Source organism: Macrobrachium rosenbergii, chromosome 6, assembly GCF_040412425.1.
Source record: "Macrobrachium rosenbergii isolate ZJJX-2024 chromosome 6, ASM4041242v1, whole genome shotgun sequence".
Lineage (NCBI taxonomy): Eukaryota > Metazoa > Arthropoda > Malacostraca > Decapoda > Palaemonidae > Macrobrachium > Macrobrachium rosenbergii.
The window spans coordinates 21,448,156-21,466,657 of NC_089746.1; the positions used below are offsets into that span (position 1 = coordinate 21,448,156).

The following is an 18,502-nucleotide window of genomic DNA, read 5'->3' on the forward strand; positions in this document are numbered from 1 at the left end:
AAAAAAAATTCTGAGTGAAAACTTATGATGGAAAAAGTAAGTCTTTTGACAATCTAATAAATCTCATTTATAATTCTCATCAAGAAACATTCCGTAAAAAAAGGATTGAAACTAATAGGACCTCTTTAAATGTCCGTTTCTACTGCCTAAGGAATGAGTTTGAGCGAAATAAACTTGGAAAAAATGTAAAAATAATTTATAGAGAACTAATGTGCTAAAAAAAAGAGATTGATCAGAACTCCAAATGACAGAGAAGGTGGTAATAAAAATTAAGAGATAAAAAGTGTAAATGGGGAGGAGTGGTGGTGATACTTAAACAGCGACGGAAAATTTAATGTAATAAATAATAAAATGTACAACAACTGTGATGGATATGTGACGATGACGCAAGGATTCTACGTACAGAAATGGAGTCAAAGAAAATTAACAGAAAAAAAAGAAAGGAAAAGGAATCCAAAGTTAAAAGACATTGCATATACGACTAAACAGTAATAGAAGGGAAGCAATTAGATAGTGCTGACAAGGAAGAATCAACTTAGAGAGTACAAAATCTTATTCACTTAATAAAGATTCTTTTGCCAGTTGTTTTATTTAACTAAAATTCTGCTAAAGACCATTACGTGTATCAGTTATTGGTACACTACTACTACTACTGCACACACACACACACACACACACACACACATATATATATATATATATATATATATATATATATATATATATATATATACGTACATATATACTTATATAAATACATATGTATATATATACATATTATATACCTATATATATGTATATATATATATATATATATATATATATATATATATATATATATATATATATATATATATATATATATATATATATATGTGTGTGTGTGTGTGTGTGTGTGTGTATGTGTGTTGGGGGGGGGTTGTAATAGCCACAATGCCCTCTTAACTTCTCGGATTCTTCACACTTTTTGGATACGCTTGTCACTACAAAGCCTTAATGTGTGTGTGTGTGTGTGTGTGTGTGTGCATGAGTGTATTACATCGTAGCATAACTGAATTGTTTACACACGTTCGTAATATTCTCATGTAAATTATTTTCATCTTCAAAGGGATGCTAGGTTTCACAACTAAACCCGTGGATGAATCACAAAAACAATAAATCAATGAATATGAAAAAAGTCGCAGCCTTCACTTTGTTTTCTTACAAGACGCCTTCCTTCACCTGACTACAAGGTCGCAAGCACAATATGTCGCACGGAAAATGAAAGTGTACCTATGGTAGCGCATTATTGCAAGCAAGCCACGGGGGAGGATCATTTCACAACCAGGGCCTCACCGAAGGTAATATTCTATGAAGATAAAAAACGGAATGCGTTGCTTGTCTTACGTCAAGATGCCTGCTGTACGTATGGACTTTGTGAAATTTCTTATATAAGAAGAGGAAGAGGAAATTAACCTAGTCATTATGCATGAGTGTTTACAATTAGCGTTTTTCCAAATGTTGCCACTGATTACAATGCTGAATTGATACATACGTCCGGAATGATCCAAAAATAAAAATGAATAAAATACATAAGTAAAAAATAATGAAATGGCTTTTAATGTTCTGATTGTTTGTTGTTCATGGCTCAGAGCTTCAATGTTTCCTTTTATACCTTCTTAGGGTTAATTTGCAATTTTTTGGAATTGTGATGAACAATAGATATCCTACTTTATTTTAAGTTAAAAACCAAATAGTTTGAATAAACAGTAATTAATAAGCCATCGAGTAAATAATTATCATATCTTGTAAGTGCAATCATTAATGATTCCATAGCTTTAATTTAATCGTCAGTAAACAAACAAAATTCCGTTATTGTTAACTTAAGGTATCCGCAGAGGAAACAGAAATAATTCATAGCTTGTTAAATGAAGTATATTCACCAACCCTACTCCAGCTGCACCTCGTGCATTTGCCCCAAGAAAGAGGTAACCATGAAATTCTTCATCTCACTAATGTCCTAATTCGCCGAACTGAACACTCTTACTTTAACGCACACATAAAAGACATTCTACTTTTACTCTCGCTGATATCCGGGTTCCGGGTCACAGGCCAGTCGCTCCGGGCCCGAATCCCTGGCCCCCCCCCCCCCAAACAATCTCTTTCTCTCTCTCTCTCTCTTACACACACAGAAGCCTGTCTGCCCTGCTGACTTTGGAGCATTTTAGTCTGCTACTCTGGCTGACATTAGGTTCTCAGGACAGTCCCAGCAGGATCGTGTTCTCTCTCTCCCTTTCTCAGTGTCTATTCTTTTGTCCCACAAACACGCACACATACACAAAAGGCAGCCGGACCTACCGGCTCCTGGAACATTTTCTCCGAGACGTTTGTGACAAATTGAATGGCCATGGAATCGAATGTTGTCGATGCGGTTGCCGCGACGAATGATGTAAGTTATTTGTGATTTTTTTTTTTTTTTTTTTTTACCCTTTTGATTTTAGTTTCACATTTAAATTCTAATTTTCATTCGCTAATATTCCTTAGTTCTTATCATTTTTCTCTGTCTCTTTTTCGTTTTTATTTCTATCCTTGTGCTCTCTCTCTCTCTCTCTCTCTCTCTCTCTCTCTCTCTCTCTCTCTCTCTCTCTTTTGTTTTAGAGATATCTACTTGAATTTAAAAAATTATTTCTCTTACTCGTCTTCCAATTCCGTCCAAAACCCCGGCTCCTTTTCAAGTTCTTATTTTTGATAAAATTGTCGTCTGAAGAAAGAATTTGTAGTGCAATAAGTCTCTGTTAGAAGTAATAATCAAAGTGAAGGATTTTCAATATTCCAGATTTTCATGAATTCCACAAACTCAGAATGGATGCTGCATCTTCCACCTAACTTCCAAAGTGTACAGGACAAATTTGATAACCTTGTTATGCGCCAGAATCAAACTATGGGTTTCCTAAGATATCATGTTATGTTCATTAAACTCCTATGTTCTGATGGCAAAAATTTTCTTAAGGTTTAGAACAGATCCTTTTGATATGCTATTGTATGAATGAGCCATTCAGTGCTGAAGACTGAAAAGTGGGAATTGGAGTTCTTGGGCAGCGAGATAAAAATATCCAGAAAATAAATGCGAAGTAAAAGAATCTAAAGGCGAGACGGATAGAAAACTCCATAGCTACAGTAAAAGGTAATAAGTAAAGGAATTAGACTGCAAGATGGAGGAAAGAAAGCGGGAAGCAGAGATAAAGGGTTAAAAAGTGGGCGCAGGTAATCTACAAACACCCATAGTGTGCCCACGTGGTAATGCGCCTATGGTGCACCCAGTGTGAGATGCACTCACAGAACTAACTATGTAAGAGTGGTTTGTTATCAGCCGGTTAGGAAGAAATACCACATCCGGAGATAAATAAGCATGGCTTAAAGATGCCAATTATTATGATTATTATTATGATTATGCTTATTATTTTGTTTTAACCTAATGACAATATTACTTGTGCGACCTCTGCTACCGTTGTTTATGCAACTACTACTAAGGCTGTCAGTGATGCTTGTGACAATAAACATCATAAGAATTTTTACTGTATGGAATATAGAACAGAATAACAACGCCCTTCTTTCATTATAAAACACACCTATCAATTACCAATCACTGCTAATCGTCTAAATGCCAATTGACACTTATGAAATCATGTATAAAATTGAAATCATGATAAAAAGTAAAAGAAATCGGTGCTCGCAATCCAGCTGACAACACAATCACCACAAGTAATATTCTTTACTGATCATTCTCGTGAGAATGAATGTCCGCGTGTAATCTAGAATGGTAAAAGTGATCAATATCCGACGGAAATACCTGAAGGTCAGAGATTCAACCAAACCCAAAAAGAGAAAGTTAACCTGTTTTCCTATGCATGGCGATTACAATCCGGGACGAAAGGGGGTCCTCACCGGATCACTCTAGGATAGGATGAGCTAAGGATTTTTTATGATTTTATATATATATATATATATGTGTGTGTGTGTCTGTGCTGTGTATATATATATATATATATATATATATATATATATATATATATATATATATATATATATATATATATATATATGTGTGTGTGTGTGTGTGTGTGTGTGTGTGTGTGTGTGTAAATATTTCTATATGAATTTTTATTACATCACTATAACATTTCATTTGTACAAACATTAAGCTACAAATGTCGCTCAATATCCAATTCGCTCTACCTCTGAAACAATACCGAAAGGGGAATTAATTGTAGCTCATAACTGGTAGAACGAATTGAGTATTAAAGAACATTTGCAGCTTATTTTTTGTTTATATATATATATATATATATATATATATATATATATATATAATTGTATGTATTATTGTCACATGCATATACTGTCCTCGTCATCCATTCTTACTTCACATAATATGTAAATTGCAATCATCTCGACAGTTTTTATCTTATTCTCTCATTCACATAGATCATCCACACTTAGCTTTCATACAGCGAAGTTGGTTCAACACTTTCATTCATTCCTTTTCCACGCCGAGAAACTTTCCTTCTCTTCTTCGCATTTTGCGGAGCACCTACTGTCTTCCTTACTTCAACTGGTCTTTGCCGCTCTTCACTCATTCTACCATCGTCCTTCACATCTATTCTCAAAATGCCTGTAGGAGTAATACTTCAGTGTTTCTCCCATCAGTGATTTCAGTGCTTCCAGCTATTGCTTCCATATAGTTTACACTCACAGTGCTTTCTCCAATTTTCGTAGTTTTGTTGACCATTAATAATCAAGTGCAAAATAAATATGTATGTGTGTATGTATATATATATATATATATATATATATATATATATATATATATATATATATATATATATATATAAATATTATTTATTATATATATATATATATATATATAAATATTATATATATATAATATATCTATCTATCTATCTATATATATACAGTATATATATGTATATGTATGTATATATATATATATATATATATATATATATATATATATATGTGTGTGTGTGTGTGTGTGTGTGTGTGCGTGTAACATGCCCAATCATGTATAAAATATGATTGGTGCACAGAAGACAAGTTGTAGAGGTGGTTTATTCGTATGAGTGCCTGCATCATTGCATCTTGAAGCGGGATTGCTCTGGGTTTTCTCAGAACCAGTTCTGGTTAGATCTACACTGGTGACCTAATACTCAAAGTGTTGCAAGTAACGGTAAATATGCAAACCACCTTTCAACCTCTAAAGGTAAGTTTTCTCTTTCATATGCTCAAACCAAAACCCTTCAACAACAGTTATAGATCTGCTCTGTAGAGTATCGTTAAGTACACAAAAGTTTTTCGCTTCTTCCACATGAATCTGGACATATGTGGAATAATCCTAACAACAGTAATACCCTAGGAAAATGGAGACAAAAAAGAATAGTTGCAATGTTATTTAAACATTCGACTCATAAAATTAGGGACCATTTATCGTCCTTTTTGTTCCTGCACTGCGCGAAGTGTATATATATGCAGAATATATACAGTACACACACACACACGTGCATATATATATATATATATATATATATATATATATATATATATATATATATATATATATATATATATGTATATATGTGTGTGTGTGTAATACATACATACATACGTATTGCAGGTATCTGCTCAAAGGATTCCATGCTCGCATATACATAAATCCTGACAAGGCATCTTTATACTGGAAGCAAAACAAGATCATTAATATTTTTAAAATGTGAAAAAGAAAAAGTTGGGACATTATAAGAGAAGCCAGCGAAGTACGACCAAACAATAAAGTAAGACACTCTTACTCATGTCCCATAAATCTAACAAGAAAGCCATTGATATATATATATATATATATATATATATATATATATATATATATATATATATATATATATATATATATATATATATATATATACAGTATATATATATATATATATATATATATATATATATATATATATATATATATATATATATATATATATATATATATATATATATACTGCTGGATTGCACAACAAATTTGTTTCGCATTACAAAGAAACACGCTCTGAAACTTTCACCTACATTAAAAAAAAAGGCAACTAATTCTTGCAAACAGTGACTTTGAGGCAGATAACGACCTTCAGAAAAAAAAAAAAAACAGAGTTTACCCATTGACAACAAAAGCCTCCTCTGAGGCAGAAACAGAATTGGCTATTTTTCGCAAGCATTGTCCCTGAGGCCTCTTGCTCGTACGCCTCGGTGGGAAAGACTTCACTTTCACTGAGCAAAAATAGCAGGAATGGGCGTGAGTGTGTGGAAAGAGGGGCAGGTCGTGCCAGAAATAGCTGAGGACTGAATGGAAATATTGAGTCACGGGAGGAATGTTCGAGAATGAACGAAACTAATGATGAATGACATGAATGGTTGGAAATGAATGGAAATGTTGGCTCATGAACGGAATGGTTGAAGGTGACTGGATATTATGAACAACGACGCAGATAGCTGAAAATTAATACTAATATTGATCCGTGACTGAAATTGTTGAAGATGTAGAGAATTATTCAGCCATAACATAAATATGTGGATAACGATTGAAGTCTAGAGTCATCGCACGAAAAGTCGAATATGATTTAAAATACTGACCCATGATATAAAAATTTTAAAATTAATGGAAACATTGAATCCGGAGTACAACAACTGGAAATAAAAGAAAACACTGAGCTACTGCAGAAGTAGTAGAAAATGGAAGAAAACATTGCTCAATGACCGGAACAGCAGAAAATTTAGACTATGGCAAAAATAACTGAAAACGAAGGGATGTCTTGAGCCATAAGTGAAACAGTTGACAACTGAAAGTAATATAAAGGTATGACTACACACCTGAAAATGGATGGGCACATTAGCCCAAGACTGAAAGAGTCGGAAGTGAACCGAAATATTGAACAGTAACAAAATAACTGTAATCGAATGAAAATAGTGAGGCATAGAAGAAATGGGAGAAAACAAATGAAAATATTGAACATGGCAGAATTAGTTGAAACTGGCTGGATGTGAGCAGAGTTAAAAAAGAATGGAAATGTGAGTTGTTACCGTGATAAACACAACTGACAGAAAGTAGAAAATAGAAGAAATTGATCTTAACGAATTGAAAATAGATCAAATGCGAAATGAAATAACATAGATGAAATGACGTGAAAGCAGTAAATAAATGGAAACAGCAAACAACTGAAATAAAACTAAACAGAAAACAGGAAATAGAAGAAAATGAGCTAGCTAACTGGAAACAGAACCACTTCGCCACTAGTAGAGGAAAAATATAATAGTTTTTTCGCAGGGAAATATTTAAAAATGGAGGGATTAGATAAAGCGCTCACAATACACATTCAAGGTTATGGTCGTCTCGCTTTGCAAAGCCGCTGGTCTTTGTGACAATGAGTTTAGACTTTCAAATGTACAAAAGAAATATAACAAAGAGGAAGTTGGTAAACAAAACAAAGATTGCAATTATTATCAAGGCGAGAATGACTTTGTAACTTACAAGGCCGAGCGATTAGTTGATTGTAAAGACGTTTTATGTGTTATGATAACGGGTTCAAGACGAAATTCCCGTTTTAGGTAAGACAATGATAATAATGGTTATTGGAAAAATTACAGTCCATTGTGTTTTAGTTGTAATAGAATTTTACTGATCAGTGTATTATATGACAGGTAAACCATTTGCAAAGGGAGGAGTAGATTTGTCAGATTGGCTTCATACTTAGTAGGTTCATGAACGCTAACACAGAGGCCGATGGAACTGGCAACCTAATATCCTTATGTAGCCCAAACTTGTGTAAGAAAGAAAAAAGGTAAAGGGAAATTGGTGTGTGTGTGTGTGTGTGTGTGTATGTGGGGAGGAGAGAGGGGGAGGGGAGGGGAGGGGAAGGAAGGGAAGAAGACTGGCGGACATGACACCGAAAGGTGCAGATCAGAATCTCGAAAGTGAAACTTTAGTTGGAATCAGGGAGCACAGAAACAAAATAGAAATCTGAAACTTGTCTTTAAAAAATCAAACACGTGATTACTGCTATTTACTAATTAAATATGAGAAGTTGTAGCTTGTGGAGTGTATTGTAGCTTCTTTAATGTGAAAGTTCCTCGTTGGGCGAGTCGGTAGAGTTGTGGGCTAGCACTTGCTAGGCTCGAGTTCGAGTCTCCGGCCGGGTAATGAAGAATTAGAGAAATTTATTTCTGGTGATAGAAATTCATTTCTCGCTATAATGTGGTTCGGATTCCACAATAAGCTGTAGGTCCCGTTGCTAAGCAACCAATTGGTTTTTGCCACGTAAAATAAGTCTAATCCGCCGGGCCAGCCCTAGGAGAGCTGTTAATCAGCTCAGTGGTCTGGTAAAACTAAGGTATACTTAACTTTTCTTTAATGTGAAGTCTAAAGAAGACGTAAAATGAACTGCTTTTAAATCAGCCATGAAAAGAAAGGCAACAAATGGGGAGGAACCATAAATAAGATGACAATATGGCAAGCAAGTATGATTAACATCAATATAACTTTTATTAACTGGGAGGAAAAAATTGTTAAATAAACATCTTCCTCTTCTTCTGCTTCTTATTCATTGCGCCGCGTCTTCCAAGACGTTGGCAATCACAGACTTTCAAGAAGAAATTGACCACTGATAGAGTATTCGGCTCTCATCTGTAAGGTCTGTGGTTGATTCCTCACCCAGGCGACCCAGCAGTAAATGAGTAGCCTGCTCGCGTTTGGCTTGAAGTCAGAGGACCATCCCACTGAACGATCCGGTTGCATAGTGTGCACATCTCTCAACATGACAATCACGTTCCCAGAACCATTCGACGGTGTAGGGCAGATTTCGACTTTGACGGTAACAGAAGCTCATACCTGTCGCTGCCAAATGCCACCGAAACATCAAGAGCAATAACACAGTTCTCTAAATTCCAGCAGAAAGGATACCCAGGCCTCATTAAGATTACCCTTCACCTCAGCACGGGCGGAATGAAACCGCTCCTTGGGGAGAGGAGAGTTTTATGAAGTAAGATATTATAAAAAGGAGTAGAACCAGTGGAAGGTAGAGATAACAATATGGTTAATAACTCTGCGGCTACGTCCTCACTGGAGCTTCATCAAAAAGTTTAGAGAAACAAACATTACCTGCATTTACATTCAGGTGATAATAGAGCGTCTTACTGAGAAAAAGACAGAGGAGACATACAAGTTTAGCAAGAAATATCAACCGAAGAATATGGCGAAAAAAACATTATAACTTGTAAGGAAGGAAGGAAGGAAGCCTTTTTTATGGCTGTGTCCAAATAGCCTGACATGAACCTATAGGAAATGCATCACAATGAACTAAATAGACGAAGGAAACCATGTCGTAACGCATCCGTTATCAGCCTGACCAGGCCGAACTGGATACAAACCGATGGGTCTTTGTGATTAGTGTCATAAAACGTAGATTTTTAAGCAAGTCAGCTCAGGAACGATTAGTCACACTTCCAGCTGATAGTCATTAAAAATAATGTTTTAAATTTATTTTAAGTAGGGCACAAGGCTTTAGTACATAAGTAAAGAGCATGTGAGTTATAAGTAGATTATCACTGAATTCATAGAGTAAATTTGTTTCACTGTGTTTATTTTAATCTTAGAATTAAAGATAAACGTAAAAAGTTTTGTGTTTTCATTCTGATTTACAAGCACTAATAATCTACTCTTAGGTCAGAAATTATGACAAGCTAGCTGACAGAGCGAACGTTTCAAATATTCAGTAATTTTCCCTCCTGTCTTTCCTATGATGGTCGCTGTGGGGTTAATAACTCAGCTATTATTAAATGCTGATTAAAACGGCTTCAGGGGGAACAAAGCTATGGACTAAAATACCCGGGGAACTCGGATCTAATATTTCCCTTTTCCTGTCACACGAGAGGGTCCGACTTTTGTTTGTTTCGGAGTGCCTTCATAGTTTTCACTCTATTCTTACTATCATCCTATTGTTTTTATAGTTATAATAATAATAATAATAATAATAATAATAATAATAATAATAATAATAATAATAATGAAGAAGAAGAAGAAGAAGAAGAAGAAGAAGAAGAAGAAGAAGAAGAAGAAGAAGAAGAAGAAGAAGAAAAATTAAGAATATTGTTATTATTATTATGATTATTGTTGCACCTGCTTGGCGTGGTACTCAATGAATCATAGTATTTTTTGGAAACTGCCATTCTGCACCAATCATCAACATAGGGTTATTCCCCGGCCATTTTGTAAATCATAATGAAATCGAACTAAAGTTAGATCGCACCAGTAAAATAAAGCTGTCAAACAGTAACTCGATTATCAGTACTAATCTGTTTCTAAAACATTTCTTCCAAACATAGTTTGCATCCCCGGGGATGCCTTGATTTCTAGAGCATGGCTCGTGACCTCACTTAACCTTCACGTGTTACTACTGTTGAAAAGATATTGTGTAATTAATTGAAAACTGGTACTGGATTATTTAGTGTATTTCTTTCAGAACTAATCAAAATGGGCAAACATTCTCATGGAGCAAGGCTGCAAGACTATTCATTTTAAAAGCAAGCGTCCACTGTATGTATGTGTGTGTATGTATATATATATATATATATATATATATATATATATATATATATATATATATATATATATATATATATATAATATATATGTGTATGTGTGTGTGAGTGTGCATGCTTTCCACTAGATGCCTTTTTCCTTTCCGATTCTCAGCAATTCTTGTGAGATGAGGTTACTAGCCTTATGCTCATTTTGAAATCTGAATGAAGTCCACCCCAGTCGACTAACTACCAGTTGCATTAATCACTGCTTAGGTCAACAAAGGCACTGAGAATATTTAGGTAAAGGGCCCAAGCCGTTTCCCCTCCGTGGGATTCGAAGTCTGGTTCTTTCTTCGAGAGGTGAGGTTGGAGCCACTGAGCAATAAGAAGCAATATCAGAGCTTCTTGTGTTATAACGAAGAACAAAAGAAGCTAAACCACTGAAGTTAAATATAGTGCAAAATGGACTTTATTTCCTAAAATAATGTATATGTATTCTGTAAAGGTACTTTAATTAGGTACTTTTTCACTGGAAGGCAAAATTTTTAATCCGATTCTTCAAGTACTTTAATTAATTAGAAATGACGTCATGATTAAAAACCCAAAAAGATCTATTGTCTAAATTAAGAATTCTGAGATATCTAACAAATCATACGTCATGGCAGAACTACAATTGTCTTGAAGGATCACGGAAAAATCCTAATTTCCTTTGTCATTGTACTTAGTTTCGTGACTCATCAACCCATATGAAGTGCTAATTAGGATACCTATATATGGCAGAAAGTGGTAAGATTATTGATAACTGTTTACTTCAACAAATGGCAAGTGACTGAATCTAAAGAGAAAGAGGAAACCACTTCTAACAAGGGCAATTCTTACTAAACCATTACATCTCCTTTTTCATAAAAGAACCTCGGTAAATTTCCTTAGCTCCAAGGTCGTCACCTACCATAGCATGTTGACTACGAACTGGCAACCTTCAGGAAACCCAATCCGAGACGTCACACAGTTATGACGTCACTGCAACGTCATCATCAATGTAAGATAATTCGCGCCAGGTCCCAGACGGGATTTCCGGACTTGTAACAAACATTTCGGAAGCCATTATAGTTATGTGGGTCACGTGAATACTGTCGGTTTATGAGGGATTTTTTTTATACACATTTTACGAAGCGTAGGAGGATTTAAGTCTAACTTCATATCTTTTTTTAGTTACTTAGTCTCTGCACGGTATATGAATTTTGTGGCAAAGGTCACCTGTTGGGATTAAATATGTTTGAGAAAATGTTTCAATGATAAATGAAAAATCAATGAAAAATGAACAAATATATCAATTTCGGTTCACATACACACATGTCTGGTCTGGATATAAATGCATACATAAGCACAAATACTTACAGTCAAGCACACACACACACTATATATATATATATATATATATATATATATATATATATATATATATATATATATATATATATATATATATATATAGAGAGAGAGAGAGAGAGAGAGAGAGAGAGATTGTAGAGGCATCGGAACCCTTATAACCCATTACACATGCACTACGCAACACCAGAACTGTGTGGTATTTTGAGGACAAATAGGAAACATGATACTGATCATAAAAAAATGTTTGTAAAACAGGAATAAAATCAAGACATCACTTGAGAAACATAAAAATGCACGAACAAGCAATAACAGCAGAAAAAGCGGCGATAAAAGTAATAATGATAATAATACTGAATAGTAAAAAGTCTCGTGTAATTAAAGCCACGCAAAACAATACTCACGAGATCAGAAAAATACTTAGATGAAGTCACGTATGACCCAGAAAAATTTACATATTAATGAACTTGATAATGTAAACGATACTAACAATCAAAGTAACTGAAATATTAGTGATCAGAAGAAGTAGAAGAAGAAGAAGAAGACGAAGAAGAAGAAGAAGAAGAAGAAGAAGAAGAAGAAGAAGAAGAAGAGAGTGAGTATTAAGTAATAACAGGTAACATTGAAAACAGTAATGCTTATAGAGTGGCATTGCTTACTACATACAACTACTACCTTCACTTCGTATCTTATGAGGAAACTGGAGTTGCTCTGACTGACTAATTAGAAAACGAACAGAGAGTCATCCCGCCTGCGAAAATGCTTGCTCAGAAGGATTGGGTTGAGCTGAATTTAGATTTGAAGGCTGAAACTTGCGAGTAACTTTACTCTTAAATTTTCCCAAGATTAATTCTCTTAACAGGACCCTGAAGTCTGACTTTCACTGCATACTTAATACTTGCTAGATTTTAGGTATTTTACTTCTTAAATAAAGAGACGCTCTCCTTTCTCAGTTATTGTTGTCCGGGTTTATGAATGTTTTGAAATGCTGTGGCCCTGTCTCCTACTCAAGCATTTGCTAATTTCACAACCGTTGTAAATTAACACCTCTTTTGTTTACACGCGCTACTTTAGACCTTGCTCTCGAGAGGTCTTTGACTGCTGAACGTTGTTGCATCCCCGGCTACTTTCAGAATGTCAGAGTTTATATGCCCACGACCATATGTGTGTGTGCTTGTGTGTGTGTGTGTGTGTTTCTGTGTGTCTAATAATAAGAGTTCAAGAGTCGTTAACTAATTTGAGAGGTTCTTCACCACTGTCACCACTAAGAAAATATTTTTTGATTTATATATTTTCGTACATGTAATATGGTATTTTTTAAATTTTTTCTTCGACAGATTTTATTTTGTTTGGAGCCAACGAAAAACACCTGTAGCCAATATCGTTGTAACCAATGGTACCGCTTAGCAGTATGAACAGTAAGGAGTCATCTGGTTTGAGGTTACTACCCCTATACGCCTATGTCCGTCTCCACCACTGCAGACTAACTACCAGGTATATGACTCACAGCCTAGGTTATCAGATTCGCAACGGGATTTAACGGCACTTACACAGAACATTGGCGGGTGTTTTACAGGCATCAAAATAGTCTACCCATAAAATGCATATTTTTCTTTATATCATTACCTTTACATTTTTAAAAAGTTTGACGATTAAATTTTATTTTTAATGTCCTCGATGCAACTTGCCTGGACGTAGGAATGATTCATTGCACCAGACACATGAGAGATAGACCCTTTCACTTGAGGTATTTCTTGTGTAGGTTACTGTTGAGATCATCTTGTACATTGGATATTAAAGGATCAAGTATTTAAATCAGTCTTTCATTTGCCCGTAACTATAAACTGGCGCTACAGTCTTCATGGTCGCTGATTCTGTGTAAAATGTTGTATTTTCAACAACTGTTTGTAAGTTCACCTTGCTATCTTTATCATAATATTGAGATATTTCCTTCACTTACATTAAAAAACTTGATTTCCTCGTGTTGTTTGACTCTAAATGTTAACTGGCTAGCATATGCAGAATATTATGTATATACAATGCACCTACACGGATATCCGCTTTGTATATGCATTTTTTTTTGTCTTTATGAGTCTATGCAATTGGTGTTCATTGATTCATAAATATCTAAGCAGATAATATTAAGGTCCAGATTTTCCGGCCACGTACGAATTCGGATATCTCCCATCTGGCGCCTATATTAAATAAGTCACTGTTTCATGTTTCAGGTAATGCGGTGGCCGGACTTTTATGCAGGCGATTTGATAAGCTACCGTAGATATTTTTTAACAACTCGATATTAGTGTCACCCGTGTGTGCATTCAGGACAGTGAACGGTTATAAATATATGTATATGTATATATATATAATATATATATATATATATATATATATATATATATATATATATATATATATATATATATATATATATATATATTTATTTTTTTTTTTTTTTGTAGCCAAAGTTCGTGGCATTAAAGAAAAAGAATACTTCCCTTCGTGAGATCTAGATAAAAGGAAGAGACAAGCAGGGACGGGGAGATAGTGTTTATACTATGTTCATCTGCAAAATGTGAACAAATAAAGAAATAATATTCCTGCTCAGTCAAGATATGGCCTTGGGTTTTCTGTTTATTGCTGTACCACAGAATTATTACATCAACGGTTATTACGAGGAATATCGAAGACAGTGGGGTTCCATAGACAGGGCTGAAGGTGGTTCCTACATCCTACATCGTGGTCACAAACTCCCCCATTTGCAATTCCGGATACGCAACCCATTGCGTAACTGCAACCGGAACTCGATTCCAATAGTAGGTCACGAGTCCTGAGGCGGGCAATTCTCTGGCGCTCTGCTGGCGGCCTCCGCTCATCGGAGAAGGGTATTTGGAACTCGGGTATAGTAGTAAACCCAAACCCAAGGCCTGAGTAACCGGTGGGGTATTCCCGGTGCGCGTCTTCCATCGCCATTCTTCTTAGAAAGTAAAAGTATAGTAGCCGCTGCGGGTCAATGGGCCTTTAGTTCGCGGCGCCATCGCGTCTTGTAAACAACCGTGCCAACTTCTTCTTCTTTCGAGATCGACTCGTGCCGGTTGGTCCACAGTTCGATTTTGCATTTTGGATTGCTGAGAAGAAAAGGAGGTTGCTTTTATCGAGGATACTACTTTGTGTGTGAATTAAACCGAAAGATTCCAAACCTGAATTGAAAGATACGCTAATTTCAAATCGTGATACTTGTCACAACTGACTGCATTGAAACACTTTGGAATTGCAGAAAAACTTTGTGTTTTGTGTCCTTTTGAAAGATCATAGGTGAATCCTTCGTAGTGTTTGCTGGTGAAACACACGAAGGGGATTGCTGACAGGGAAAGTTATAAAAACACGTCATGAGCAGTCTTTGAAGAAATATAAGAATTGCACTCATTTCATTCATCGGCGTTCTTAGGTATCTGTACAACATGAAAGGTAAGTCAAATTAAAAAATACTTTCTCTTGTGAGTTTTGTTTCATCGGCAGTGGAGACTACGTGAATTCTTTAGATATGTTTGTTTCTGGAACCAAATTCATCGATTGTTATAGGCAAAGTTTTGAAGGAGCTGAGTGTTCCATTTTAAAACTTTAATGAGAGTCGCATAAAGGAAGAGATAAAGGAGACGATGTGCTACGTATAGTGGTGAGAGCTTTGCCATAAATGAGGGAACTGCTGTTATATATTCCTTTATCCGAAACTTTTAGATACTCGTGCAATAATGATAATCAGAGTAGTAATTATAATGTTGACAATGAATATGATCAGTTTACGGCAATTAACAAACAAAGTCCACGGTTGTACTGCACATATGTAAATAAAACATATACATGTATGGTTTTTATTCATTTACTGTTGCTTTTGATATTAATTTCATGAAAACTGTTGTGATTTTTAGACAACAGTGCAAAAGCTCCCTTGAAGAAAAAAGGAAATGCAAAGTAAAATGAATGAATAGCATAAATATTCTATTTTCATCCGGTTTCTTCTTCCTTTAGTGTGTGTGTTTGTGTGTGTGTGTGTGTGTGTGTGTGTCTGTATGTGCCTGAGTGAAGAAGGACGAAGGGGGGTTTATGGAAATTTATTCCTTTATTGGCTCACATTTTCCATAAATCCTCCAATATATTCTCTCTCGCTCCCTCTGTGGCAAGTAAATGAGTGATGAATGACAATTATTAAATCAGAAGTGAAGTGATGAAGAGACGATGAACAGCATTTACTTTAGTCCAAAATTCAATTGAAAGTTTCTGGAAATTCGAATGAAGGTTTCAGTTTGATAACTAAAAATAAAGAAAAACTGAACCCACATCTTGCGCACAGTTGATATTTCAAGAATTTTTGAAACATTCTTGTCCTTTTTATTGTGAATGCAGAAAATTCAATAGGTAAATTGTAGTCACCTTAGGTCAAAATCCACTCCATTATAGCGTATTTAAGAGGTTTCCACCAAAACGTACCTCCTTTATTTGGTTCATTAATGCCCAAACATCCACACACACATACGAACACGTGCGCCTAGACCGACGCAAGTATCAGCTATGACATTATCCTTACCAGATGCAAATGAAAGAAAAAATGTGCTGTTGTTACTTAATATCGTTATCAGAATTTGTTCATTATATGACGCAGTATATGGGCACAAGCAAATCAGCCAGAGAAAATACTGAAATACACAATTCACTCTATAAAGATAAATTTTGAAACATACGACAAATAAATGGTTTGAAAATGCTACAATAACTTCTCTTTGGAAGTGACACCTTTTCTTCTTTCCCAATCTGATGCTTTCTTAAGGTATTTCCCCTCCTTTCAATTATTTCGTCTGTTTCAGTGCCTTCACTCCTTTGTATATGCAATGACAAGACATTTCCTCTTCCACTGCCTCTCTCTCTCTCTCTCTCTCTCTCTCTCTCTCTCTCCTGTCTGTCTGTTAGCTATCTATCTTAAAAAATGTGACTTTTTGTGATGTGGTGAAGGTGTAATACTTTTAATTTTCCTTTTCGGTATTCGTTTTCGCTTTATTGTTCATCTAAGAAAACATGAGCATTCTTTTAAGACACAGACACATGCATATACATATATATAAATATATATATGTATATATATATAAATATATATATATATATTTGAATATATATGTAAATATATATATATATATATATATATATATATATATATATATATATATATATATATATATTTATAAATATATACATATACATATATATTATATATGTATGTATATTTATATATATATATATATATATATATATATATATATATATATATATATATAATATATATATATATATATATATATATATATATATATATATATATATATATATATATATATATATATTAGTGTGTAAGAGAGAAAGAAAGTGTTTATGTCCAAGGAATATGAATGCACCAATGAATATTACCGGGCTAATAAATAAGAGAATAAAAATTGGCTTAGAAAGTAATGAACGACGTGCACAACCCTTAATATAGACCAAATTACTTCATCAAATAGATTATCTGCTGACTGGATTATACACACTGCTGCTTATACTGATGACCTGAACCTTCACTCATGCTTGTACCGTTACGTTGCTTGTAGAAGTAATGACACAGAATGACTTTGTAAGCATTTACAATTCACGTCATCCCGTGATTGCTTACAGACGAACTTTCTTCTTCTGTTGCTGATGATAATATCTTCAGGAGCATAACGCTATGTTGTGTTTTAGATTTGACTCTCAAAGGAGAGGAAGTTCTATCCAACATTAAACAACATTCTCTCTTTTTAACGAGGGATTTTGTATTGTTTTTGTTTGTTAATTATACGAGATATTTAGAAGACTATACATACAACGTCATCTGCGTAATTAGAGAGTCTAAACTATTTTTATGTATGTCATATGTAGGCTTTTTATGGATCATGAAAAATCATGGTTTATTTTCGTTGCTATTATATTTAAGGAAGAAATTCCGAAGTCTTTCACTAGCTATCAGGAAAACTTGTTCCCTTATATTTTCTTTTACTGTAAATTTGTTCAATTTTAGAACAAAAAATAGCGGATTTTCACTTTCTTTTGCTGTCAGTAAGTGGTAAAACAAAATATACAGGAGAAACTAAAAAAAAGGGGGGCGGGGTTGCGGGCAAAGTCATAAAAGATTAATTTACAAGAGACAACGTTCTATATAATACAGGCCTTTTGTTTTTAACAAAGCTGTTAGACAAAACAGAACCCAGTGCGAACAAAGCAAGCTTGTGGTAACACAATAATCGGTTCTCTTATTGCCTTTCTGCTCTCCTCTTTCCTTGTTCAGAAGCTCTGCATCTTGGTTATTCAGATGTCGTATTGCAGCTGCACTTTCACTCGAAAGTCATTTCCTCTCTCTCTCTCTCTCTCTCTCTCTCTCTCTCTCTCTCTCTCTCTCTCTCTCTCTCTCTGTCGATAACTCCGGCTTGAGCTGTCG

At 34.7% G+C, this 18,502-nt stretch overlaps 1 protein-coding gene across 1 annotated transcript in view; it reads left to right on the forward strand.

The window, feature by feature from the left end:
* The first annotated feature begins 14,925 nt into the window (after positions 1-14,925).
* The window catches only part of Sb (Stubble), a 114,018-nt gene continuing 110,441 nt past the window's right edge, over positions 14,926-18,502 (forward strand). The window contains exon 1 of the mRNA XM_067105165.1: positions 14,926-15,471. Coding sequence (XP_066961266.1) covers positions 15,465-15,471 — 7 coding nt within the window. The 5' untranslated portion in view covers positions 14,926-15,464. The remainder of the gene's footprint in view (positions 15,472-18,502) is intronic.